The 26761-nt window shown below is 40.5% G+C and overlaps 1 protein-coding gene across 9 annotated transcripts in view; it reads right to left on the bottom strand.

Annotated features, from left to right (window-relative positions):
• The window catches only part of PCNX1 (pecanex 1), a 90628-nt gene extending 81368 nt beyond the window's left edge, over positions 1-9260 (bottom strand). For 4 of the 9 annotated variants that reach the window (XM_039553268.1, XM_039553270.1, XM_039553269.1 and 1 more), the window contains exons 1-2: positions 8997-9260; positions 1014-1222 (exon numbers count right to left, since the gene is read on the bottom strand). In XM_039553268.1, coding sequence (XP_039409202.1) covers positions 1014-1222; positions 8997-9149 — 362 coding nt within the window. In that variant the 5' untranslated portion in view covers positions 9150-9260. Of the gene's footprint in view, positions 1-1013; positions 1223-8996 lie in introns of those variants that run through there. The other 5 variants (XM_039553272.1, XM_039553273.1, XM_039553276.1 and 2 more) reach the window with 3 other exon arrangements.
• Positions 9261-26761: the final 17501 nt, after the last annotated feature.

Below are 26761 nucleotides of genomic sequence, written 5' to 3'. Positions count from 1 at the left end.
AGTTTAACACTTCCTTTCTTTAAAAGCATCCCAATAAACAGACTCAAGAGGCTTCTTTCAACTACATTTCCTTAGTAAGACACACAGCCTTTTAAGAGTCAGGATAGCATACAAATCACCTCATTTTGAAAACTACTCAGGACTACTAGTACCGGAAACTCAGAGACAAAAGAAAGGTCATCTTTAAAAGCTAACAATTCAAGGTTGATTTACTTCATACAGTTTAACTTTTAAGATGGCCCTAATTATCTAAAGGCAAGCAGAGGCTTTGATAATAGAGCTTGTAAAACATCCACAGTCTGATCAAACTGGTTAAGCTGGCCTTGCTGATGAGTCATCTTTTGCTCTACTTTCTCCAAACAGTCTGGTCAGAGGAGGAAAACCTCTGGTGTTTTTTTATGCTGGCTACAGCAGAGTTCTCTGGAAAGGAATCACCTCCTATTGACAGTACTTCAGAATCATTAACTTCATTACTGAGCAGAGCAATTCCAGAATTTCCAAATTCACAGGAAAATGTTCTCCTAAAGAAAGACTGACTGGAGTCAAGCGTTGTATCTGACTCCTGTTTTTGCAACACTAAAATTGAAACCACATCAGACACTCCTCCTAGTGATAAAAGGATTAGCATATAGTATGAGGACTTTGAAGCTAGATTTTTAATACTACATCTACTACTGAAATAAGATTACTTGTACTAATTATGTTCATTAAGTATTTTAGTGACCTAATCAGCTCACATTTTTCATGCTATTGTTTCAGTGCTTCCAGCATGTTCAATATTGTTCTTGAGCTCCTTCGGGAGAGGAACTAGGAAATTATTGTGAAACCATCATTTCAAACCTAATACATGAATAAGTCTGCTTTTCAAGACCAGACTTAAAACCATCTTTCAGAACTACAGGTCTGTATCTGTATTCCTCAGTGTTTAATCTCAATCACCACTCCAGTTACACAGATGAAGACAGGACTGTTAGTCATTTGAAGCAGTATGCAAACATCAGCAGACAACTTACCTGGGCCCACTGCTGTCTTTCCTCTTGGCTGAAACATTGCTTTGTTCTGTTTTTGCACCTCTGTCCATATGCTCACTGGCATTCCTCTCCACAATTTCTCCCTCATCCAGTGCCCTGTGCAAACGGTAATTCACCATCTTCAAAACGATAAAGAGAGCTGCAATCACGGGGCAGTAGACAGCTACTATCATCATGGAAGAAGGAAGAGCCTTCCAAAAAAAGAGTAAGAAAAAGTTAATGAATACAAGGTCAAATATCTGTAAGAACACTATCTAGATTTTAACAGTTTGTTTCATGGAGAAAATACGATCATTCTGAAAGTTACACCACCTACAGTCGGTCTTTGTGTGAAAAACATTAAAAGTCTAGCAACACAGAAAAAAGAAACAGCTGGACTACCAAACATACCAAATCACCACAGCACCATGCTCAATAGATTTGTCTCACTGAAGCCTGAGAACCAAGCTCAACTCTTATTCTCTTCTTCCATGCTTTTGCAATGCAAGACCTAGACCAGGAAACTTAGAGCTAGCCATGTGTGACACCCAATATTTTTGATTAACTGTTATGAGAGAAAAAAAAAAAAAAAAAAAAAAAAAAAGGCAAGATTAAACCAAGCAAGCATGGGATGGGATGAGATCTTATTTCAGGTCTAGTGCACAGCACCAACTCCGTTTTGGAAAAACTTGATGCAAGTTTGACAGCATGGTTGGATGGGAAAAAACCTGCTTAGATACCAAACACTGGTGTTCTGACTCTGCTTGTCAGCTTCCAACAGCTACTGCTGCATGACAAGATACTGATCAGTCACAAAGGCCAAACTTTCTTACTTGCATACATAAAGAGGTTGCTTACATGTGTGACACACACACACTGCATACCAGAACACAATAACCTGCAAGACCAGAGGCAGCAAAGATTTGTGCTAGATCACTGTATGCCCATGGAAAGGTAGCCAACACATGTTTTGAAGAAAAATTTTCATCTGTATGAAAGGCAACCAGAAGCCACATAAAAAAAACCCCTCAGTCCTGAATTCAACATTTGAAATTCCAGTCAGAGTTAAGAGTTGTCATGCAACTTTTGCAGAGGTAAGTAAGGCTTTTACACTTCAGCAATAGGTATTGATGAAGTCCAGCCTAACAGCTATTTAGAAGTGTTCAAAGTACTGGTTAAACTCCAGATTTCACTTCAACACTTTCATCCTTCTAAAACATGTTTTATTCATGTTTTTAAATTTTGCCATTTCCCTAGGCAGTGACTAAACAAAATGAGCTATTAAGTCTCAGTATTCATCCACAAATAGACCATTTCCCTTACAAAAGCAACAAAAGTTTAGGTTCTGAAGTATTTCACTGCACCACTATCCGTTACCCTGCTCACAGTGTAGTTTGGGATATACTTCCAAAATATAAAAACACATACAGACATATGACAATCAGAATTAAACAGCTGATATCCAGCTTGAACATTAATAGTAAATGAGTAGAACAAATGAACTGTCTTGTTAGACCTCATGGCTGAAAGACAATTCCAGCTCATTTCCATACCTCCCTAGAGAGGCCATGGGAAGAGAAAAGTCATCATTGATAAAGTCCCAGGAACATCTTGCAAGTCAAAACCACAAAACGATCAAAGTATAAGACAGTAATGCCTTTAACCAGCACATAGAAACATTTTGAGTCATTTAAAATTGACTTGCTGACAACATAGCGCAACATTACGCAATGTAACGCAACCTCCTACCTGAAATTATTTCCCTGAATCTTAGAAGGATTTTAAGTAGCATAACCTAACCATAGTTGTCAGCCAATCAATTTTAAATTACTCAGCCTGATCATATGTGCTGAATAGAGAAGCCTCCTTTTCTTTTTCTCTACTCATTTTCCCCTTCTGACTCTTCAAGATGTCCCTGGAACTTTGATCACCACGACAACTCTTTGTAACCCAGCATGGTATCATCCAAAACAAGTCAAGTCTGACAACCATCATCAACACGTACCTTTCCCTCCAAAAAAAGTTAAGTCAACACTGAATATAACATTTGAAGTAGGCCAGGCAAACTAAGCTGAAGTTTTCTAAGCTTCATTTCACATGCTGAGCTGGACAACATCATGATGAACAGATATTCACTCACCAAGCACCAGCTAAGGAGGAGAAAGAAGAAACCAAGCTACTTAAAACCAGCATCAATAAGCAAACAGGATCCACAATCACATAGCATCCCTACAACTCATGAAGCCATGCTAGAATGGTTTCCTCAATAAATGAGGTGTTTCTACTTCCAAAAACTTCAGAGTTGGTTCCCTGCAGACAAGGGCCAGCCCGTTAACTTTGACAAAACACATGAGTTGCTTGTACCTGCTAGGCAGTCTGCTACCCCATCTCACACAGCTTCAACTTTCCTCTCCTTTACAACACCTAGCATTCAGAAGCCATTACCAGAAGAGTCAGACTAACACTAGGTAACAAAAGCTAGAATTGCTCCATAAAAGACATGCCTGTACTTTCCTGTCTAGAGAGCTCTTTCTCCCCTCTCCTCTGTCAGCAGGAAGGTCACAGTATATCCAGTTTATCTTCCAAAATCTACACATCCAGCTTTTCAAAGGAAAGCTTTAAGAAAAAGTGCAAGAAAAAAGGCAAAACACCTCATGTAACTTGCAGCAAACCTAACAAGGAATTCAAGATTTTTCCTCACATTCTGTTTTCACAGAATTGCAGAAAAATAAAAAAATAAGCTAAGCTAACTGACTACTTTTCCTTCTTCATATTTGTAGTAGCTGCTCATCTCAGAATAGGGCACATACTCTGGGAAGGAGATGGCATTTTACCTAGCTTAGTCTGCCATATGAACATACTTGACATCAAGTATCATGCTGTGGGCACAGCACTGCCACCCATGGTACCAGCAATTTGTCTGCGGTACAGCCTGAAGAGGAAACTTACTGCAGCCTAAGCTAAATCACTTGCACCTTCTCTGTTTTTCTTAGCCAAACTTAGAAGCACTCAACATCCATTTGGGGTCTTCTCCCGCACAAAACAAAGCAAGCTAAAAGCAAGATTACCATTTTAAACCATGCTTAGCATTTTACCACATTTGAGGAGAGACAGATTTCTCACCAGCATCCTGTGTGATACCACCTTCAAAACTGGAATACAAATCTAAGTCATGCAAATTTCCCACTATATTACATCTCAATACAATCAAAATAATTTCAAATACTAAAGCGTTTTTATTGAGCACAGCATACTAAAACCCTCAGGTTAGCACTTGTTAGTAGATACCAGCTGGCCACAAGTCTACAGCTGCAACAACATTTCAGAGAACAGCCCTTTTTACTGCACATTTCTAATCACTTGCATTAGCACCGAAAGAAAACATACTCCACAGCAGTCATCACAACTGAAGCTCTTGTACAATATAAAGAGCTACCCAGAACCATACAAAAACTGTTTTTAATTATGTTCTGTTGAAAACTTCAGTTATCTAATGACTGAACAAACCCAACTATTAGATAAACTCCTACCTGAAACTATTTCTTTGAAGGGAAGCTAGAGTAGTACACTCAAATATGGGGGGCAGAGAGAAGGACACTGATTTTCTACCACCTTTGCCACAAGAGTTACGTTCCAAATTTAAAGCTTTCAAGTCAACTTACCAAATCCAAGATATACATATGGACAAAGGTAAGATGCAGGAATGCACAGTTAAGGAAGACTACCTCTTCTGACACCTCCTGGTGGTTAAGTCAGCTCACCTTCTATCACAACACACCTCTTCTAAAAAAGTAGGTAGAAAAAGGTTTAAGCACTTCTAGATTCTAATGGTCAAAATAGAAAAAGAAAGCTCCCACCACTAGTTACAGCATTAAAATAATTCCTAACCTCAAAAGGTCACTGCATCTAAACTGAATGTTTCCAGCACATATGTGCCTGGAACCAGAGGAAACTTCATTGATCAGAGGCTGTACAACATCCTTATGAAGAAACTAACACTATATGGATCCTACCTAATCTAATAAATTACCTATCTTTAGCTAGGCCCTACAGATGCAATGAAAATTCCAGATTATTTTCAGAAAAAAAAAATATGCATAGCTGTTACCTGTTGAAAACAGTCATAGCAAAGTTTTCAAAATCAAATCAGATTGCAAATCCATACATAAAGGTGATATCAACTAAACATTAAGAAGTAACAGCCATCTTGTAAAAAGACTTAAGAGTACAAGCATTTTGAGCCCAGTATTTTATAGAAACAGTTTTACTGGAAAAGAGGAAAGATCAGGAAACAACAGATACAATTTTGTCCCCAATTCTTGTTTATGGACAATCAGAGCCCTTAAGAACTGCTGTTATCTGGAAGAGAGTTCAGTTACAAGTCATGTAGGTTTTGACTGAAACCTCAAACCATACAACCGAAACTTGAGTAGCCAAGAAACTAGAAGTGTCTTAGAACAATATGGCATACCAGGCATTACGATCACAAACTGAATTTCAATTATTTAAAATCTTATTTTAAGAAACAGGACATATTTCAGGAACTTCAGCTGGATAAACCTCCACGTGAAGCTACATTTATATGACCTACTTCTATAACTATGTACACAAGTCAGGAAATTAAGTGAACTGTTGTCTAAACGAGCTTGACTTTGACAGACAAGTTCTGTAGGTACATATGAGCCCATCACCCCAAGCAAGGTACAGCCCTGGCTCCTCTTCAGTCACTGGCAAAATTCCACAAGTGCCAGAGCCAAGACTTCACCCCCTCATGTGCACGTGGTGGGGCTGAAACAGCATTCCGACTAGGGGAAGTGCTTTGGCAGCCTCCTCTTTCCCCTCCCCCCTGCAACACTGATGCATAACATTAGCCTCTGCATTCAGGGTATTTTTTTCAACTCTACCACTAGATTTTACAAAGTGACTGGACAGCTTCACCATATAGAAAGCACATTTTCTTCTCCCAGTTCCAATTTTGCTTTAGAGTAAAAGCAGGGATCAGCTCTTACAACAGACAGGCACATCAACAAGCACAGTTGAGTCTGTTACTGAATACAAACAGGATAGATTTAACTAGCCTAGAAATCAAAATTTTTATATGCATACTGCCAAGCCACAAATCCAAGAACAGACTCAAGCAGCTCCCCTATACCAGCATTTCTTACTCTAGACCCCAGTTCCTTCATTATCTACACTTTTATTTTTGCCACGCTTCCAACAAGCTCAGTTTAAGTATATAAATACACGAGAAAAAGTAAAAGTATCCAGACTGGTAAAACAGATACATTTATGTATACATCCGTCATCTTCACACAGGGTAAAACCCTCACTTGCACGTGCTTAAGCTCAGAAGGCAGATGCAGTACCAAGGAAGAAAGGTTGCTTACTGACTACGGCTAATTTTTTCAGTAAGTTTGTACCACACATTAAATCCATCAACTCTAACAGCACTGGCATACACACACAATGGAACACACAGATTTATGGCATTACTTGCTGACCACAACCATTACCAGATTCCATTCTGAAAATACCAGATCAACAAAACAAATGCACAGAAAAAAGATTAGCAACGTTGGTTGCACTAAACCAAGTCTTTAAGCAGTAAGTGCATCTAAATTCCCATATCCTAAAGTGTTCTATTCCTGTTGGGGGTTAAATAACATTTGGAAAAAAAAGTGATTAGCTTTCTATTAAATGCATTCAGCCTTGAGAGCCAGCTACAAGCAAAGTTCTTAGGGGATTCTTTTGTATTTCTTGCTACAAAAGAACTTAGAAATAACCACAGTTATTGATGATCCAATGCATAAAAGCAATGCTATGATCTCATAAATCTTTAAATGGGGAAGTTTTATAAGTAATATAACACCTGTCAGCAGTCTAAGTCTTTCTATATACCTTGATTTTTTAAACACACAGGGTTGTCTGCCAGCAACAAGTCACTTGAAGCTAGCTTAGAAACTCCCTCCTACACATCAGTGAGCCATGCTCAGAATTCAGATTACAATTACCTAAGACTTTTTAAGCAAGTTCTGCTTATTTATGCATGTCCTACAGCAATGCAACACTTACTGCTTTTTATTCTGAAAAAGAACTTAAGAGATGCTAAAGAGCTAAGATGACCAACACAGTTCTGCCTGTTTAGTTTATGTCTAGACAACACTTAAACTGCAGAGGGTGGAAAGAGGGAGAACAGCCAAATATGATTCAATCTCCTTTAACTTGTGACTAATCTCCCTACTTATTCTCAGGGAAGTTGGCACTTGTTGCATCTTTAACTTATCCAGAGCTAGGAAGCAAGAGAATTTCTCTGACCTCAACAAAACCCAAAGCAGTTTGCTGCTGTCTGTCTTTTCCCTTTGCACAGGAAAAAGCGTTTAAGCAACACTGAAGTTTACCCCATTGTACGGGTAACTGAAGCTTACCTACTGCTTTAGGAGCAGCAGGAGACTCAAATGCTGGCCCAGATTTACCATTTGTCAAAAGACCTATGTGCGATATAGATCAGCCCCCTTCAAAAGTCTCCTGTGCATGCAGGATGTAGATGTTCATGGTGAGCCTTCTCAGCAAGGCAGTATTAATTAAATAGACTGTTCTGTCGAAACAGAAGAGCAGTGCTATTATAAAAAAAAAAAAATTGTAAAGCTATATTCAAAACCAAAAGGTACCTCTTCTGCCCATATTCTGCAGAACTTTAAATACATACAGATTCACAGTTCTCATACAAAGTATCTGCTTAGTTAAAAGTTTTATCTAGCTGTTCTCACTTAACTTCAGTTTTAAAAGTAATTTGTCTCAGCCTTTAGTTTCCCTGCCAGTAGCCTAGAAGTTTTCAAACAAAAAGCCTTAGAGTTGCCTTTTCCAAGACACTGTAATATGAATTAAAAACCATACAGAGCTGTAACCTCCTTTTCCACATTAGCTATTTCTTAGTATGAAGTGTCTCATACTGCAAACTTACAAATTGCTTTTAAACAGAGCAAATGCCTGACCTCAGAGCTCTCAATTTCTGCAACTGCACTTGCATACCATTTTATCTCCAACATTTCATTCACTAACTAAATTTTCATAAGGCAGCTTCTACTTAAGGTTGTCACAGCATCTGGCAGTCTTGCAAATGATGTTCTACCTCATATACACAAAACTGGTCAAAGCACACTATTATCATCACACTTTTCTATTGAAAAACCCAAAGTAAACTATTAGCATTTCATAAGTTAAACACAGCTTACACAGGGAAAAAAACTACTGGCCAACAGGAAACCGCCCCCTTTTCTTCTAACCGATCACATCCCTTCTCTATTTGTTCCCAAGTCCAAACGCCAAGAAAGTTTCTAGGTTTAAAGGTTAGTATTTTAACAGCTTTGATTGAAGTGTCAGTTACAAAGATATATAGGACAGGAAATCTCACAAACCGAGTACACTGAAATCTGGACATTAACAAAAAAGCCAGACTAACTTCTTGTCGATAATACAATCCAGATACACTGCCAGCGAGCACACCACACCACATCCAAATAAAACTTCCAGGTTATGGAACCACATCCCTCCACCACACTCAAAACTCAGAAAGTGATAATGCTGCCAGTCAAAAACACTGGATAAAACTGACAGCTTCTATAGAAACTGCTTTTTACTAAACCGTCCGTATATCGGCAGCGGAAACTGACAGAGATATTTTCAATTTCAAAAGAAAGAAAACAGAAAAACGAAGGCAAAGTGCCAGCGCCTATAGCCCTGCCGCGCCCCGATAGCGCCCACCCACAGATTGCCAGTAAGGGGTCGGTGTTCCCGAAACGCCGCAGCCCCGATCGCGGCTGTCGGGCCCGCTCCCAGCGGCGGGGGGGGCCCGGGGCCGTTCCCGGGGCCGCGCCGCGGGCAGGGGGCGCGCGCGCGGCGGCCCCGCGGCCCCTCCCGACCGTCCCCCCCCACCCCGGGCCCCGCAAGGCCCGGCCGACCCCCGGCACAGGCCGGGTCTGCACTCACCATGTACAGGGTGAAGGGGAAGCCGAGCAGGAAGAGCCACAGGTAGAGGTGCAGCGCGTTGACCCCCGCGCCCTGGTGCGGGTCCTGGTACCAGCCGCCGCTCAGCGCCGCCCACACGCCCTGGCGCAGGATCTGCAGCACCTGGGAGCCCATGGCGGCCCCGCTCCGCCGCGCCGGCCCCGCTCTATCCGCCCCTGCGAGCCCGGGCAGAGCCGCGCACCGCCCGCGCTCCGCGACAGCCGCAACCGCCGCCGCCGCCCGCCCCAGCAACGCCGCCGCCATCTTATGTCCGGGCCCGGGCCGCCCGCCCGCCCCCGCGCCGCCGACGGACCGGCGGCCCTTGCGGCAGGGGACGCGCGCCGCCGCCGCCGGAGGGGCAGCGCTGCGCCTGCGCATGGCCTACCCGCAGCCCCGCCCCCGCCCGGCACAGCGCCCCCTGGTGGCCCGGGTCCGCCCCGAGCGTGGGTACCGCGTGCCGCCCCCCCCCCAGCGGCCCGCGGGGCTCCCGCCTTCTGAGGGTACTGTGGAACGTGGGAAGAGACACAGCCCTGGGAAAGGGGTTTTTCAATCAAAGAATTACGAAATCAATTCGGTTAGAAAACAGTTCTGAGCTAACCGAGGCCAAGGTATGGCCGAACACCACCGTATTAACCATACCATGGCATTATCACATCCAGTCTTTCCTTGAAGGCCCCCAGGCAGGGTGACTCCACCTCATTCCAATGTCTAATCGCCCCTTCTGTGAAGAAATTCTTCCTGATGTCCAACCTAAATCTAAATACTGCAGGCATTGGTGTAGACGGCACTTCAGCTGGGCTATCAGCATTGCCCCTAACTCAGACACGCCATCTTCAGGCTCACGTCTAAGGAGCCTGGGCTAACCCCCTTTCCCCTTCAAACCTCCTTTCTTTCCTTCTCGCAGGGCCTGACTCCTGGCAAAGTGCTGCATCCTCACCTTGCAGCAGGGCAGGAAGACATTTATCAAGCCTCTCAAGTACACTTTAAGTCTCCAAACTTACAGTAAGAAAATAACTTTGCCATTTTTGAAGCCCCCCCATTTACTCTCAATACATAGTGTTGCCAAAACCTTGGCATGCCTATCCCCACCAAAGGCTTTGTTGTAGGTTGCAACACCTAAAAAGCCAGAACCATTAAGGTTTACAGAGAGAACACAACACAGCAAGCAGGCCGTGGGTGCACCACGAGTCTCTCACAAATTTAAATTTCAACTTCCACATTCACCTGTCTTTAAAAGGTCACCAGTTCTCATCAAGGGCTGGCTTTTCAAGCTTTCCCTTTTAATATGCACATCCCAAATCTCACATGTCATTTAGAAAGGGGCAGATTAGGGAAGGAGTTTAGACAGTGCTCTCAAGAAGGGACAAGAGGAGTCCTCTTCCTACAAACACTATGGGCTCCAAAGATGGTGAAGAGGAGAGCAGAGCATCTCTTAGAAGGAAAGGTTGAGGGAACTGGGCCTGTTCAGTCTTGAGAAGAGATGACTGAGAGGGGACTTCATCATTGTCCATAAGTACCTAAGGGAAGGATACCAAGAGGATGGAGCCAAGCTCCTCTCTGGGGTGCCAAGCAATAGGACAAGAGGCAACAGGCAGAAACTGATGCACAGGAAGTTCCAGTGGAACATGAGGAAGAACCTCTTTACTGTGCAGGTCACCACACGCTGGAACACATTGTCCAGAGAGGTTGAGGAATCTCCCTGACTGGAGATATTCAAGAACTGTCTGGGTGCAATCTTGTGCCATGTGCTCTAGGAGGTCCCTGTTGGGCAGGGAGGTTGGACCAGATGACCCACTGTGGGGATCTCTTCCAACCTCACTCATTCTGTGACTCTGGGTCTCTACTGCAGAAAAACTGCAGGAATGAAATAACCCAAGCACTCAGCCATGACTCATGATGAGCATGCATTTGGGCTGGTATTTTCAAGAGGCTGCATTAATTCCTCAGTCTCCGCTGTCTCCCTGACAGTTAGTGAGCCAATGGCAGCATTCGGCTATTCTTGGAAAACCAGAAGACAGAAGTTACTGACTCAAAGCAAATGTATTTCATCTATTTTTTGTTCCCCCAGTGAGAAAGTAGGGAGAAGGGATGGACATAAAGCCTCAACCACAATGGCTCTGTCCCCAGTAAAAAAAATAAACCTTTCTCAGACAGTGCATTTTCAAATACAAAACTGGGAGCAGTATTTTACAAAAGAGCATTTTTTTTCACTCTGTCAAACAGGATTGAGATATTAAAGGAAATAAAGATGCGGGGAAGGGAAAAAAAACAACAGTGCAAAACTACAGAGGATTATCATGGATGAGGAGGGGGAATTCCCTTTATCCTTTTGCATTAAAGCCAAGCATGACAAACCTCACAGTTACAGTATGCTTAGAAAAAAGAAAATAGTTTCAACTGCATAATTTGCCAAAATACCATTAAAAACTAAAATTATAAATACAGCTGTTCAAAGATTAACTGGTTAGATTGTGTTATCCATACATATACTTTGATACTGTAATGATCAGGATTATGAAGTGTTAGTTCTTTCAGCAGCTGTTTTATGAATGTTACATAAAAGCTGTTCACCTTCACAAAGGGAGGCAAGGGGGATAGCATTCACTAATAACATGTCTGAAGGCTACAGTAAATGCTTTAGAAATCTTTATGCTCCTGTTTACAAGCCTTTAATTAAATCTGGCCAGATGAGCCTCACCGTCCTTGTAATTATTCGTATTATACAGTGCCCCTATGTGAGAAGCTGGATGCTGTCGAAGCTTCTAGCTGTTTCCCCAGCCCCACTCCTAGAAGTTGTTGGACCACTGGACCAGCCATGATGTTGTAAAGGCTTAGGGGTATTGGGGGGAGGAAGGTGCGTGTGTGTGTAAGTTAAAAGCAAAAAATAAACAGAGGAAGCAAAACATAATAATACATGTACATATATGTATTTACATAAAATACAGGTAAAATTACAGACTCAACCCTGATCCAAAACAGCATAACCTCGTTCCACACAGATAGCCCTGTTCAAGTACACTTCATCATGGGAGGATCTAGTCTGCATCCAGTAAAATAAGGAAGAGAATACCATGTGCTTGAGAGAACAATTAAAATTTCATTGCTTAGCTATTTAAATACAGACAGATTGAAAACATTAGGACACAAGAGGGGGAAATAATATTATTGGAATCCATCCATGCCCAAAAAGTAAAATTGATAACAAGTCTGGTTGTAGGCATCCTTAACAAAGCAAGAAAAAAGAAATCACTATTAGCTTTCAAGGGGAAACAAACAATCAACACCTAGATAGAAAGTAACAGCAGTAGATTCAATCTGTGCATGCCAGTGAATAAGGAGCTTATCATCTGCACTGTACTTTAGCCTTACAGTTTTCTTTAGGATGGGTACAGGAAAATAGCTTGCTCCAGAAAAAATAGAGCATGACAATTTATTAGATAAAATATTTGAGAGTGGGCATTAAATTAAGTGGTTAGAGACCAACCAACATGTACTATTACAAGAAGAAGTTAATCAAAACAGTAATAAAACACTGAAACTTGTCACAAAAAATGCTTCAACACATTGCTATTTCTAATAATAACATTGTGGCATGCTTTGCACCATTAGAAGTGCATTAGTCTCTCATCTTCTCATTCAAGGGAATGCAGTTCTACACTTTCCCTCCTGACATCTTTCATGGGATACCCAAAATTATAATTTTTAAATTAATTATCAAGAGAATTCCTAAGTTTTATGAGAACATAACTCATAATTAGGACAAGAAGTGAAACAGAAAGTTAAAAAAGAGTATTTTGCCTAAATTGGACAAAACTTATTATGTCCATAAAAGAAGCTTATAAGTTGGAAACTTCTGTTACAGTAAATCATCACAGTATGATATCAAACTGTGAGTAGCTAATAAAACACTCAGCAGAAAACAAGAACAGCACCAATTTACTCACTTAACAGTTATGAAGGTTAGCACTTCTCTCTGTGCTGGATAAAGTATTTATTCTCAGATGAAGATTGACAAACTAGGCCTTGGTGGCTTGCTACCAACTTTTATATATATATATATCTTCCTATTGATCCCTTGACTTGGGATCTATAGTTAGGCAGCAGCATTTCAACTCCAATTTTTGCATCCTGCCGACACATACTACTCTATGTGAGTTGCATACAGTATCCAAAGCAACAACTTTAGCTCAAAAAAAAAAAAGGCAAAAAAAAGACAGGAGTTAATTCTGTATATAATTAATCAGCCTAGGAAAAAAGCATACCTACTTTTTGCTTTTCTGAAGAAACAATAATGAAATGTATACTTGCTACCAAGGCATTAAACCTTTACATAATTTTATTTCTTGACTTTTTTCCCCCCTACCATTCCCTATAATAGCAACCAAGTTAGAAAAAGTTTTATCTGAATTTGACCCCTTGTCATAAATAGTGATGATATGTTTTATTCTCTCATCTCATATGAAAATTAGGAAGTGAGTTTATTTACAAGGGAGAGAAAGGAGAAAGTCATTTTACAATGATATTTGCTAGCCTAGTTTCACTGTAAGAGAGCTAATTTTCTCATAAAGCCTGTCAGGAAGATGTTCTATGTTAACTTTTAATTACAGTAGAGTGGTTTTAGCAACTACAGGACTCTACATGTTGCCATGACATCAGCATCTTGCAGCAGCCTATCTGCTATTTGCACAGATTTTAAACAAACTTCTGAGCAAGAACGAGATACTCTCACAGACCCCACTTCATTTCTATAAGTCACACCAGATTCAGCCTTGCACATTAAGGGATTGTTATGAAATTATTTCACAAAATCTAGTCCTATATATTACCCTGACTCCCAACTAGAATACATCCTTTAGAAACAACAAGAAAAATACGCCTATTCTCTAGTGTTTCAGCACAGACCAGAGAGGGATTTACCAGCTGCAAGGTTCCATAGCAGGACACAACCTCTCCATGCTGTGCTGGCAGGTTTAGCACAGACCCCACATGAAACAGCCCCACCTATGTGCCCGGCTACTGCCTACCACTAATCACATTCCCAGATCCACCTGTGCTTTCAGGATACACCCTGCCCAGGACCTTGTGGGAAAGGCCAAACTATTCCCTCTCAGTAGAGGAAAATATCGTTCTTACCCTCACAATTAGAAGAAAGGGGAAGAAAGGTTTGGGGTTGGGGTTTTTTAAAATTTTTTTCAACTATCTCTGTGACTAATACAGCTCTCCATATTACCTCACAGTGCTACTGAGGAGGAGATAATTCACTGGGTGGAGGATGCTAATTACTCATCTGTAAACAGCTGAACTGTGGAATCCACAGTCCCACTAATCCTGCCCTTGCACTTTATCTCAGCTGCCTGCTACACCTTTTGAGTATGTAAGCTCTATCCATACACTGTCTGAGCCCTGTGGTTTTCTCAAGACAAAATAAGAAGACCAAAGCAAGAGTCTTTCCAAATAAGAGCACTTGCATAAGTTTCTTATTATCAAGGAGTGCTGAAAGGGGAAAACTGCTTAAAATAGATCCACACAGACAAAGAAGTCCCGTGACAGCTAATAAAAACAAATTCTTACCAACTTGTTGATAGCAGCTTTCTGTAAGTTGCCACTTGAACAATAGTATCTTCAATTCTATTCCTTTTATTTCATGTTAGAATTTGTATCTATGCATTTTTCTGCTGTACACTTTTAACAGCTGTGTAGGCCACAGTCTCCTTACCCTAACTTCTTGCAGCTGCTTCAGCATGGTTGAAAAATCAGTCAGAATGGCTTAATAGTCCCATTGCTGGAGAAAGAGTGGAGTTTTACATGGATTTTCCTCCTAAAAATAGCTCTGTCAGTGCTTCTTACAAGAAAATTCTAAGGGCATCATGCACTTTTACATTGAAGGACCTAACTGTGTGAACATGTCCATACAACGAGAAGCGTCATCAATGTCCCAGTGACCGTGAGGTCTCTCTGAAAAAGAGGAATTTGCTAACATTGCTGGTACATGAATTGCCTAAAAATGCCATGGAGAAGAAGCATAATAAACAAGGCTAAAATTGGAATATCCAAACACTCAGCTGACAGTATTTTAGCAGCACTTATACCACATTCTTTAAAGTACAGCACAGTGGTGCCTCACTGTAAGAGATTTCTACCAAACAATGATTCATGATATCAGTGGCATAAATTGCAATTTAAGATCTTTGTTTGCAGTTAAAACTCTCTGTCTGAAATACAAAGCTCCCACTGTAAGATAATGAGCCCCCAAAAGCATCTTCTCAAATTTGAAGGATTTCCTCTCTCTTATGGCTCTTCTTAGCCATTTTTCTAAGAAAGTTCAGCCTTTTGAATTGGTCAGTCCCTGCCTAGGAAACAGTTCTGGTTTCAAGTACATTGCTAGAGGCAGAATTACAACATATATTAAATGCCTGTCAATTTCAGGGTACTGCAAAGGTGCAAAAATTAGGAATTCCGAGGAGGAAATGTGGGCAGAATTTGGACAATAGTGTTAAGACACCTGGCTTATCAACAGAGAGCTGTGGAAATCTGTGGAATAACTAGTGGCATTGCAAGGCGAGAGTGTTGAAGTGAGTATGTCACATTTTCATGCAATTGCATTTCTTAAAAGGATTTGCTTGGGAAAATTAGTTGAAAGGTCCTGCAAGTGTTAGCAGTTTCCCTAGAACTTTCTTGGATTTTAAGTTCGTTCTGAATAATTAGAAAAGTAACTCCATATTTCTGTCTGATTTCAACTCCTTTGCTAACTGTGTATGTAAGACTCCTCACTGAATACAGCCTTGTCTGAAGTGGAACATGGCAGTGAATATGTGCTTTAGTAGGAGGTGTGAAGAATAATTTTGACATTCAAGACTATTGGAAACAGTATGTAATTCATTGCCTTGAGATGGAATGTGGCCATGGTTAACAACCTGAATTTGAGAAAAGAACTGCAGAATCTCAGTTTTAAATCCCTTTTGGAAGGTAGCATCTCTAGCCATACAGTGCTTCAGTGCCAATATAGGTCGGTCACAGGAGAAGCAGTGCCATTTTTTAAGCAACCAAGGTTTAAATTCCCAGAGATGTTGCATGATTTATATTGGCAAGAAATCTCAGCTGCCTCACAAGATCTGCCTATTCCTGTACTCTTCTTTCTGTTCTCTGGAGGTCTCGCAGATAAATATTGAGCAGGTCAGACCTGCTTAGTGTAGAAGAACAGATGAAATCATGCCCTGAGGTGTTGTGAATACTCTTTTTTGTATTTGCTTGAATTGGCAGTGTCTGGAGGTATAGTTGACAGATTTCAGAATGTGAAAATTATTAATCTGGGGGGAGTGCCCTGAAATGCTGCCAATTTATGGCAGATCTAAAGTAACTTGTGTTCCAGCAACCCTTTAAAGAGCTATTTAGAAAGAAAACCCACATAAGCTACCCAGTGAGTAACATTTGCTGTCCGAGACAATCGTTTCTTCTTCTCTAGGCCATGTTTTCTCTAAGCATGAGCTGAAGAAAGCCATCATCTTACAGTTGCATCGCTTCATGAACTAAATGAAATCAAGCATAAGTACAGTAGAATGATGGAAGCCTGAAGGAGGTGTGATGAGAGCTTTCTTAGAGAGGACATATGGCTTTTAAAGAAACGGTCTTCAGCAGCCAGCTGGGGATGGCATAAGTATTCATCAAGGAAACAAAAGCAGCAACAAAGGTCTTCTCCTTCTTGTGCTGGCTGAATAGATTTGTTACAGACATTCAATGGGCAACTGGTTTTAGCCTACCTCCGAAAACAGCCTTCCATGTTGAACTGATGTGGGAGGAAGACCTTAGTGTCTTAGCTATAGAGAAACATGGGCACACGTTCGACTCGTCTCTCTTTGCAGCCTCTGCCTTCAGCCAGCTCTTTGCTGTAACCCAGTAAGGCAATCCCTGTGAACAAAGAGCACATGTGTATATATGGCCCCATGTGTTCATGCACATGTATAGATATACCACAGGTTCTGAGACAGGGTAATTTTTCATGCAAATCTTCTTTCAGCTGCATGACCTGATAGTCTTCAGCCTCTTCTCATATCAGACTGGGTTTCACTTTTTATATTTATCCTTGTGTCCATGAGGTCTGACATCAGAATTCTTTACCACATGAGCAATGTCACAATAGCACCAGATTGAATAGAGAACTATGTGCAGCCAAGAAAAGTGGACTTAGAAATAGATGAACTCTTTGCAACTCAAAATTTTCTGTTAAGTGGCACCGATACTAATGCATGTGTTGGATATATTTCTTTAATCTGGATGAAAGCAACCTGCAAAGAAGGTACCCTTAACTGCTTTGTACAGATGTTAAAACTGTTACCAATAGAGTGATCTGCTCTGGGTCATGACGTAAATCACTGGCAAATCCAGCACGCAGATCTCCCAAGTCCTGATCCATTAAACAGACTTATGTTTTACATGAAGAACATCTGCACAAACTGTCACAGCTTCTGCAGAGTCAGTGGTAGACAAGTGAGTTTTTCATTGGGTCAGAGACAAGGCAGTGGGATGAAACTAAAGCTTTCCCCTATACCTGTTTATCACATGAGAGTGTTCCCCAGCTCATATCAGCAGCAGATAATAACTGGCAAAGTAGTGGTGAAGTTCATGGGTCAGAGAATTGCAGGTGGATGAATTCCAGCTCTCAGCCAGTCTAAAGCGTTTTCTACAAATTTGTACCCTCAAATTTGCTCATTTGTCCATCCCTTCTGTGGAAAAGCCCACAGGATACTCTCTGAGAGAGTGCAAGCCTTTGAAGAGTTTCTTCCTGATCTTTTGCTCAGAAATGAGTGAATTTACCCATTATGGAACAGCCTATAAATCCCTCATGGCAGATCCTTAGGGATCTTCAGGCATCCAGAGGTGCCTGTATTTCCCAAGACCACTTGCATGGGTGCCTTGTGCAGCTGCTATGTTCTTCACTCCAGAACACCGTCCATATTAATAGCACTAGTCTTGGTGCATTCTTTATTGGTCTGCAGCATGGAAAGATATATTCAACCCTTTGGGAAATGTTTGATGGATTAAGCAATGAAAAATGATCAGGGAGAAGACTATTGTAGGTGTACGATGCTGATGATAGTCATATATTTCTGACCACATCTGCCGAGGAAACATAGAATCTTCAGTTTTTCATAGGCCTTTCCAGAAGAGTGGTGGCTGCAAAATGGTCTGGAAACACTTTTTTGGAGATAAACAATGGAAATGATCTAACATTAAAAATAACCCTAAAGGCAAAAAAATCAGAAACCACTTTGAAACAAAGGAAGGGTGGAGTAAGCAACCCTTTTGGAGAGACTAGTTCTCTGTTTTGTGCTGCTTACAGAACCCAGAAATGCCAGTGAAGGTTGTGTCAGAAATCTGTAAGCACTGCCTATAGCTGTTATGTACAGAGTTCTAAACATTATAGAAATTAGGGATCCTGTTATGAAATTTACAGCAGTTAAAATTACTTTTGGAGTAATTTATCTTTTTGCCATTGTTTCAGCATGTGCTGTGAGATGAAAAGAGGAAGTTTTGTTGCAAACAATATTTTAACCACAAAAAGATATTTTGCAGTAGAACAAGTATTCCCAAGATTTAATTTAATATTGAGTGTTACACAAATCATAGAAAAACAGTTTCAATGTGGTAACAACAGAATTAAGTACAGGTGGCCAACGTAATTTGACTCTTGGACTGCATTTTGAATTTTCTGGTACACCCTGCTGCTTTACAGTTAGGTTGTAGCATTGGAACTAAATGCTTTCTTGTAACTCTTTAAATGAAATATGATGGAAAACAAGCAAAACATTCTAGAATTTTTTTTAAGTCAAAGTTCCAGGTGTAGTTTTGAAAGCTCTAAATTGAAAAGCATCTTTATTCACAACTATTACTTCTACTGACATCAGGAAAACTGTGCATATCTCTGCTTTTCTTTTAATGCAGAAAGTCTCTAGGATCTGAGTCTTACAAATAAACAGTTCAGAACTTATAATTATCCAGCTCTTCACTGGCCTCCCTTCTGCCTTACTTCTTAGCACAGATCTAAACAACACACACTTTCTCAAAAAGACTTCTATGTGACTGGCAGGCCTGGTAGGAGCTTCTGTCAGATGCTATTCTCACTAGCTAATTTCATCTCCTGGTTCTGTGTACCTCATCATACCACAAGTTTTGAGACAAGTGCTTAAATTATCAGATTTGCTCATAAATACAACAGAGAAATTATGAGGGACTGAGTTTAATGGAGTGATGGATGAGTATCAGCTCCAGGCTAGAAATGTTTAGAAGGAGGGGGACTAATGTCTCCAGAAAATCCATCAAATTCAATTAGCTAGAGTGACCTTCAAGGAAATTCAGTATGAGGTGGCTGCACAGTCAGCATGTGTGGCCTTGTATAGTCTTCAGGAAAAGAAGAGATTTCATTATTGAAAGCTTGTCCTTTAAAGTAACACCTCATATTTTCCCCACCAATGAGATAGCAATGGCCATTGTGTTTGTGACCCATATTTCTTTCTAACACTCTCTATACAAAATAATGGATAGAAGTGAGCCAATAGTTACTCAGTCTTTGAGGGTACAAGCCTGAAAACCTGTCACATTCTCTGAATCCGTCAGTAGCAGAGCTGAGGAAAAAGCTAGAAGTCCTGGATGTGTGTGTACAGTTACAATTGAATTAAGACTAATTCAAAGTTCAAATGAAAGATAGTTAACCTGCCTCACCTCCTCCAGAGTTTTTAAGAAAAAGAAGCAAGATTACATCCAAAATGCATGTTTCTTTTCTCTCACTCTTACATCACCCTTAGGATTGGTGATGACAGCCCTAAGATCCATAGAAGGTTAAAAGGGATAAACTGGAGAACAGGAAAGGACTGAAATCAACTGCAGTTTCTGATGATAAAAGAACTTGTTCTGAGGGTGAAGATGGAGAAAATATGGTAAGGGTAGTATGAAGCATGGACCATAAAAAGGGGTCTTCCAAGGACAAACTGGGTCTTTGGGGGAGCCGGTGGACCCAAGTCTTCCAGGCTACCTTGTGGACCTAGATGAGGCCAGGTTTCGTGGTGTTATTCATAATAAAATGCAGGTAAGGAGAGTTGATGCTTCTACTGAAAACAACTGTGATATGGTTTCTCATATATGCTAGGGGATTACTGGATACAGTCCTATTTTCAGTGCTACACCTCTGGCTAGGCTTACTGGTTGTGGGATGTAAGCAGGGCCTGGCAAATTCCCTCCTGGATGGTGCTAACTTCACCAGATGAAGTGCTCATGAGCGGGATGACTCACACTACCTCATTCCTTCACTATTACGCAACTTGCTTTTTTCCCACAGTAAGGTTTTCTTCCACATTTTTTTCCTGTGGGTTTTTTTTTTTTTCCTTTCAGTAAAAGCGCCTGCCTTTATCATGATTTCACCCTGAAACAGGCAAGGGAATTCAGTAATGCAACCTGGCAGGGTGTCAAAAGTCCATTTTCTCAAGAGGAACAGGAAAAAGGTAATAATGGTTTGAGGAACTGGAAAACAAATACGTCCTATGTAGACTACAGTTGGTTCATCTACGTGAACAAAAACAATAAGCTCTGAGCCCTGAGGAAACAGCGCAAGGCTCCAGCAGGGCCAAAAATAGCCCGGACGAGAATCCCTCCGTTTTTAAGCGCGGAGTGGCCGGAGGCGCTGCGGCGGGCGGGACCGCGGGCTGCCGGCGCCCCCCGCAGGCTCCAGGGGCCTCCCCGCCACCGGACCGGGCAAAAGTTTCGATCCTACCAGCAGTGGAGCAGGAAGAGTTATGGTCAAGCAATATATATGTGCAAACATCCTGTCATTCATACGCTAACCAATCTTATTCTCACCGGCTCTTTTAGCACCATCATTTGGAGGGGAAATACAACAGCACGAGAAAGAAGAAGGCATGTATCCTTCATAAGTTAGTTATGTTTCATGTTCTCTTTTGAAAACTGTTCAAGTACCAATTAGACTCAATGACGCTGACCAGTCTGTAGTCTGGGACTGAACTGTCTAGTCTCACTCCATGAATCACATTTTCCTTGTCCTACAAAAGCTTCAGCTGTACAGTGAACTGTGCAGTGCCTTGACGGTGTGCAGGACCAAGTCCACTAATTAAGACCACCAATTTGAGAAGGAAAATAATGTAAACAGATAACACAAATTAATTCTGAATTGTAAAGACAGACTTCTTGACATGGTTTCAACCCTGTAACACGAAATCCCTGCTCAATGCATGTCTCTGGCTGTCTGTGGACCTGGTGCTGCCAGTACTGAGAGATAGCATCACAATAAAAACATGTGTCTCTCTGCCCGCACTTAACTAAAAGATCAAAACAGACTTAGGTCTATTTTCATGAAAGTATGAGGAAATCTCCTTCTAGTTGCCTTATGAAATCTAGAATGGATACAGTATTATATCTGAGCTTAGTCACCAGGCATAGACACTATAAGGGGAAATCAAGACAGAAAATTTTCCAGAAGTCATCCACTTTTTAAAAAGAGGCTCCTCCAACTGATTCTGCTAAGGATTTAAACTGGGATTGTAAATAAAAGGAAACAGCAGGCAAATGTCGCCTGTTCTCTCGAGACAGTGTGTCAAAAAACAATTACAATGAAGACTGAGGGAGAAGACTCTGAGAAGACCTCATTGCAGCCTTCTAGTACATGAAGGGGGCTACAGGAGAGCTGCAGAGGGTCAATTGACAAGGGCAAGCAGTGATAGAACAAGGGGTAATGGCTTTAAACTGACAAAAGGTATGTTTAGATTAGATATTAGGAAGAAATTCTTTACTGTGAGGGTGAGACACTGGAACGGGTTGCTCAGGGAAGCTGTGGCTGCCCCATCTCTCGAAGTGTTCAGCGCCAGGTTGGATGGGGCCCTGAGTAATCTGGTCTAGTGAAAGATGTGCCTACCCATGGCAGGGAGGTTGGAATGAGATTATCTTTTAAGTCTCTTCCAACCCAAGCCATTATATAATTCTATGATAATTACTACTGCATTGACCTAGTTGGTCTTATTTTAGATTGAGGTTTATTATTCTGAATAATAAGTTAACTCAGTAAATAATAATTAGGGAAAAAAAGACATCAGCCTCAATTGACAAAATGATTATGCCACTCCAAACGACAAGGTTATCTATTCTATGTCCATAACTTTATAATGACAAATTTACCAGAGTTAGGATTTGGGTATGAGGCTATGATTTGCATACAAGTGCTGGTATCTTGTGGATGTTGTGTCTCTGTATGTTTAGAAATGAAGTTTTTATCTGTATGGTTTGAACTCAGATGCAGGATTCTTCATTCTTGTGTTGTCTTTCTGAAGATTTTCAAGGGTGGCTTTAGTGATCTGAAAACTGTCCCAAAGGCTTTGTTTGACAAACTTAAAACCTAAACAAAATGCCTTGTTTTCCTTCTTGGTTTTGGTATTTCCAAACAAAATCTCATTTGTCCTCACAAACAAGGGAGACTTGGTTGTTCCATGGGCAGAAGGCCTTGAATGGGAGATGAGGTGCTGGAGGCAGTGCAGAGTACTCTGAGTGAGTGCTGCACCATATGCTGGCCGTGACACTGAAGGGTAGTCTGCTGCTGCTTTATTTTCACATGAAACATGAAAACAAGGATCAAGGCTATCACCACCTATAAAGATCTCAGAAACGTTAAAAGTTTTCTGTAGTGTCTTTGCTGAACTCTGGTGAGAGCATTTGCATTGCACTAATCACAGTTCCTCAAATAAGTTAAATATTTCTTCCACACATTTGCGAAACTGTGGCACAATGTTGCCAGTGTGGCAGCATGGTTCTGATATTCCTTTACAGGAGCAGCAACTCCATCTATGACTAATCAAACAAGAACTATATGTGTGGCTTGGATTGAGCTAATATACGGTGTGCAAACGTTAATCATTACTAAGCCAAAGTTAACCGTTATTTCTGTTAGGTGTATATCTTTTAGTGCAGACAGAAATCTCATTTGAAATTCTTCCTTTGTTTTATTTTTCTTATAGGGATGCAGATGTATGAATCATTCACGTTGCATGTGAAATTATACTGTGACCTATAATAATAGGCATTGCTGTACTTTGTTATGAAACCAGATTCAAACTAAATTTAAAATCCAAGTCTGTCTGTAAAATCTACTGCAAGTTTCCAGATTTTGGCCCAGAATTCCCACTCTCCAGTGTTTTTAGTCTTTTATTTTTCCAGGTCATCTGTTTTATGGAGAAAGAACATATAGCCATCTGGGAGATTAGCATATATATTTTATGAAGCAGAGTAGAGCTCTCTCTTTACTGACTCAGATGCTAAAGACCCAGATTTGCAGCCTGCCTCCTAGCTAGCACAGCACAGTTCATAAAGCTTCTGTTGCCAGCGGCTTACCCCTCTCCCCCTCATCAAGAGCAAACCTACACTAAAGTGATGTTGGCAAAGTGGTACTGTTCTAAAGTGGGGGAAAAGACCTAGTTCAGCTTTACAGCCATGTAGAGAGGCAATTTTTAATGACAGAAGAATCCATTTGTCAATAAAGCTTACATTGTTTGAGTAGAAATTACCAGCAACTGATCAAACAAATCTGGCTACTGGAGTGAGATTCATCTCCAGAGTGGTATATATGGCTATATTTGTGGATAAAAGCACAGAACAAATCTGTGGTGTATCCTCTGAAATGTATAAAAGCCAAATGAGAGTGTTAGTGCTGGGTTAATTTAAGATGCAATATAAATTACCACAGGATGTAAAAGGAGTGAGCTGCAATAGATGTGCCAAGGGGCATCTCCTTAATCTTTTATACTTTCTCACTGTGCTGGTAGGGATGTGCTTTCATTGTAGCTATAGTTGGAAGTACAGTATGTTTCTAGTACTGCAGTGTAGCTGGACTGTGACAGTACTCCTTCCTTTTCTCTGGACATTCCTCTTTCTTTTGCTTTTAATACTATTCTCTTTTTCTCCCTTTACAGAACACAGATACTCGGAGCCTAGACCGCCAACATTTTGATATCCAGTGTAGATTTATAACTATGGACTGCCAAGTTTTAAGAAGTTATAGAGCTGCTAAGTCCAGTGAAGAGAGAGGAAACACAACCACTGAAAGAGAGAGTACTAGTTTGGTAGTCTGCACAAGCCTCTAGAAAACACAGGGCAAAAGCTGAGATCATAATCCTAAATTTGTATTAATAATGATACTGAATAAGCAGAATACTTTCCATTGCTTCTTAAAACAAAGACTGGGAATAGACTGGCCTTTTTGTTTACCCTCTAATAATTTGGTGGTACTTTAAAAATATATATGCAAAAATGAGCTTGAATTAAAAGCTTTGGTTCAAAGCTCCCAGTTTGAAGGAAGTTTGAACTATATTCAGAGTATCATCTGCATTTTTCAGGTTAGACTCTCCTTTTTAAACAAATTATAAGAAAAACCATGTCCAAACTTTAAGAAGCACAGAGTGTGTATTCAAATACAGACTTTAAGAGCTGGATCTGTTATATCTAAAATCTGATTCCCATTATTCAGATCTGCTGAATAATAATGGAAACAAATACAGTCTTACTAGAAAATGCATAAGAAAAAAGTTTCAATGTAGCATTTGGGCTATATGTTCATCAGAAAGGCATGGACCGTTTCAAAAATCTTTCTGTATCTTGCCAGTGCTAAAATGCCATGTTTCAAAGACAGCATGCAGACAGTCTTTAATGTTCTTTTCTTCTACCTTTTGTCAGTTACTGGAACATGAGCTTGATATTTACTGACAGCTCTATTTACCTTGATGCTAAGAACAGCCTACCCAATCTGGCCAGATCTTTTCATTCAGAAACCAGTCTCTGACATGGCTGGTAAAAGGTGCCAAGAGAAGTCTATGAGAGTGGGAAGATCCTATGATGGCTCTTCAGAGTATTTCCCTGGACACTCTCCCAGCTCCAAGCACAAGTGGCTTCCTGAGCCAGTCACACCACTTCTGTAGAAACAAACATATAATCACGGTAAATAAAGAAAAAAAAAACCCAAACGAGCAAACAAACCAAACCAAAACAAACAAAAACCCCAAACAAACAAACAACAACAAAAAAGGAAGGTGTCTTTTGAGCAGCAAAGCTGTGTACTTTGATATCAAGGCATTCCACAAGATGGCAGGGTTCTGTCTTGGCAGGTCACTACAGAAGGCAACCTGAGTCTCTACAGAAGCAATCTTTTTCCTACCATAGTTTTCACCATCAGTAATACAACTCTCTACTTTAAACCTATCAGTGCTCTATAGCAGTGATCAAAGTAAGTGGCAAACAGCTGAAAGACAGGAGGGCCTCTATTTTCTTATATCTCACTCACATTTTTTATATTACAACATTTAAAGCACCATATTCACATAAAACATAATTGTTTCTCACTGTGTGAATTAAAGAAATAATCTTTTTCTACATAAAATTAGACAGAAAATTATTGCATGCAACTGCAATTATTTTAACTAGGAAGATTAACAGCAACCCTTCACATTCCATCTCAGTCATCTATTATTTGAACTCCAAAAATCATAAATACAGCTATTTGTTACCCCTTGTCTTCACGATCAAGACAAGGTAACCTAAAGATGGGATGCTGCTGAAAGGTGGCTGTCCCTTTCACCTGTCCTGCTTCCTTGTGCTTTAATGTCTGTGTGTACAGTCCTAATGCAAGTCAGATCAACATTAAAAAGCTGATTGAAAACTAGCTGCTTCTACTCAGAGGCTTAGCTTTCAGCTAGAGAAATGAGCTGAAATGACTCCACAGCCACACAGTCACTGCTGTTGCAATCAGGAAAGCAGGTCAAGCATGTGACAAGGGGCAGGAAAGTCCCTTTCAGCAACAGAGTAGTATTGGATAAGCTTACACTAATTGTGAAAACACACCCTTGAGTAACAAAGGAATAGTGGAGAGGATGCATCCTCAGTTCTGCCCTCGATGACAAGAGGCAATGGAGAGAGAGGAGAGAACCTGAAGCTCAGTTCTTAGACAAGTTCAATTGAAAACTTGTGCTGGAGCATGCCTAAATCTTGCATATGTCACAGTAAAATGTTAGTTCTGACCTCAACTAGATGCATTTTGCTCTTTGTTTGTAAAATAAGGATACTAATATACCAGCTCTTTCTAGACCATTTATGTTTGGTTTCTGTGAGAAATAAAGGCTCTGAACTTTGGGGGAAAAAAAAGAGAAACTAGAACAATTGTAGTTCCCTGTAGGGTTCTCTGCAATACTTGTTACTAAGTTTCAGTTAAGTAGAGGTGTATTCCCAGAGTAAATTCAAGTAAATTCAAATATTTTACAAACAATGATAAGGATTTTGTATGAACTCAGAGCATGTTACACTTAAGATCTTCATCATCCTTTTATGCTTCCTATAAAGGTGCTACAGCATAGTGCTAATGAAAAGATAGATAAATAGATAAAACCCCAACACACAACATTAAATAATTACTAGCAGCTACTCTGTACATAAGCCAAACCAAAGGCCTCACTCGGGAATGGAGAAATTTTTAAAAATCCATCTTGCAGAGAAGAACTGTGTAATTGCATTTACTAAACACTGAAGAATAACTTAACTCTAGATTTTCTGTGTAAGTGGGAAGACATCAGGTGTTGTCAGGGTGCTTGGGATTCTCATTTGGTATCAGTGGGTATGTGAAGATACTCTGAATATAGTTCAAACTTCCTTCAAACTGGGAGCTTTGAACCAAAGCTTTTAATTCAAGCTCATTTTTGCATATATATTTTTAA

This window comes from Corvus cornix, chromosome 5 (genome assembly GCF_000738735.6).
Source record: "Corvus cornix cornix isolate S_Up_H32 chromosome 5, ASM73873v5, whole genome shotgun sequence".
Taxonomy (NCBI): Eukaryota; Metazoa; Chordata; class Aves; order Passeriformes; family Corvidae; genus Corvus; species Corvus cornix.
Note: the sequence above shows the minus strand (reverse complement) of the source record. Positions and strands in the feature narration are given on the sequence as shown.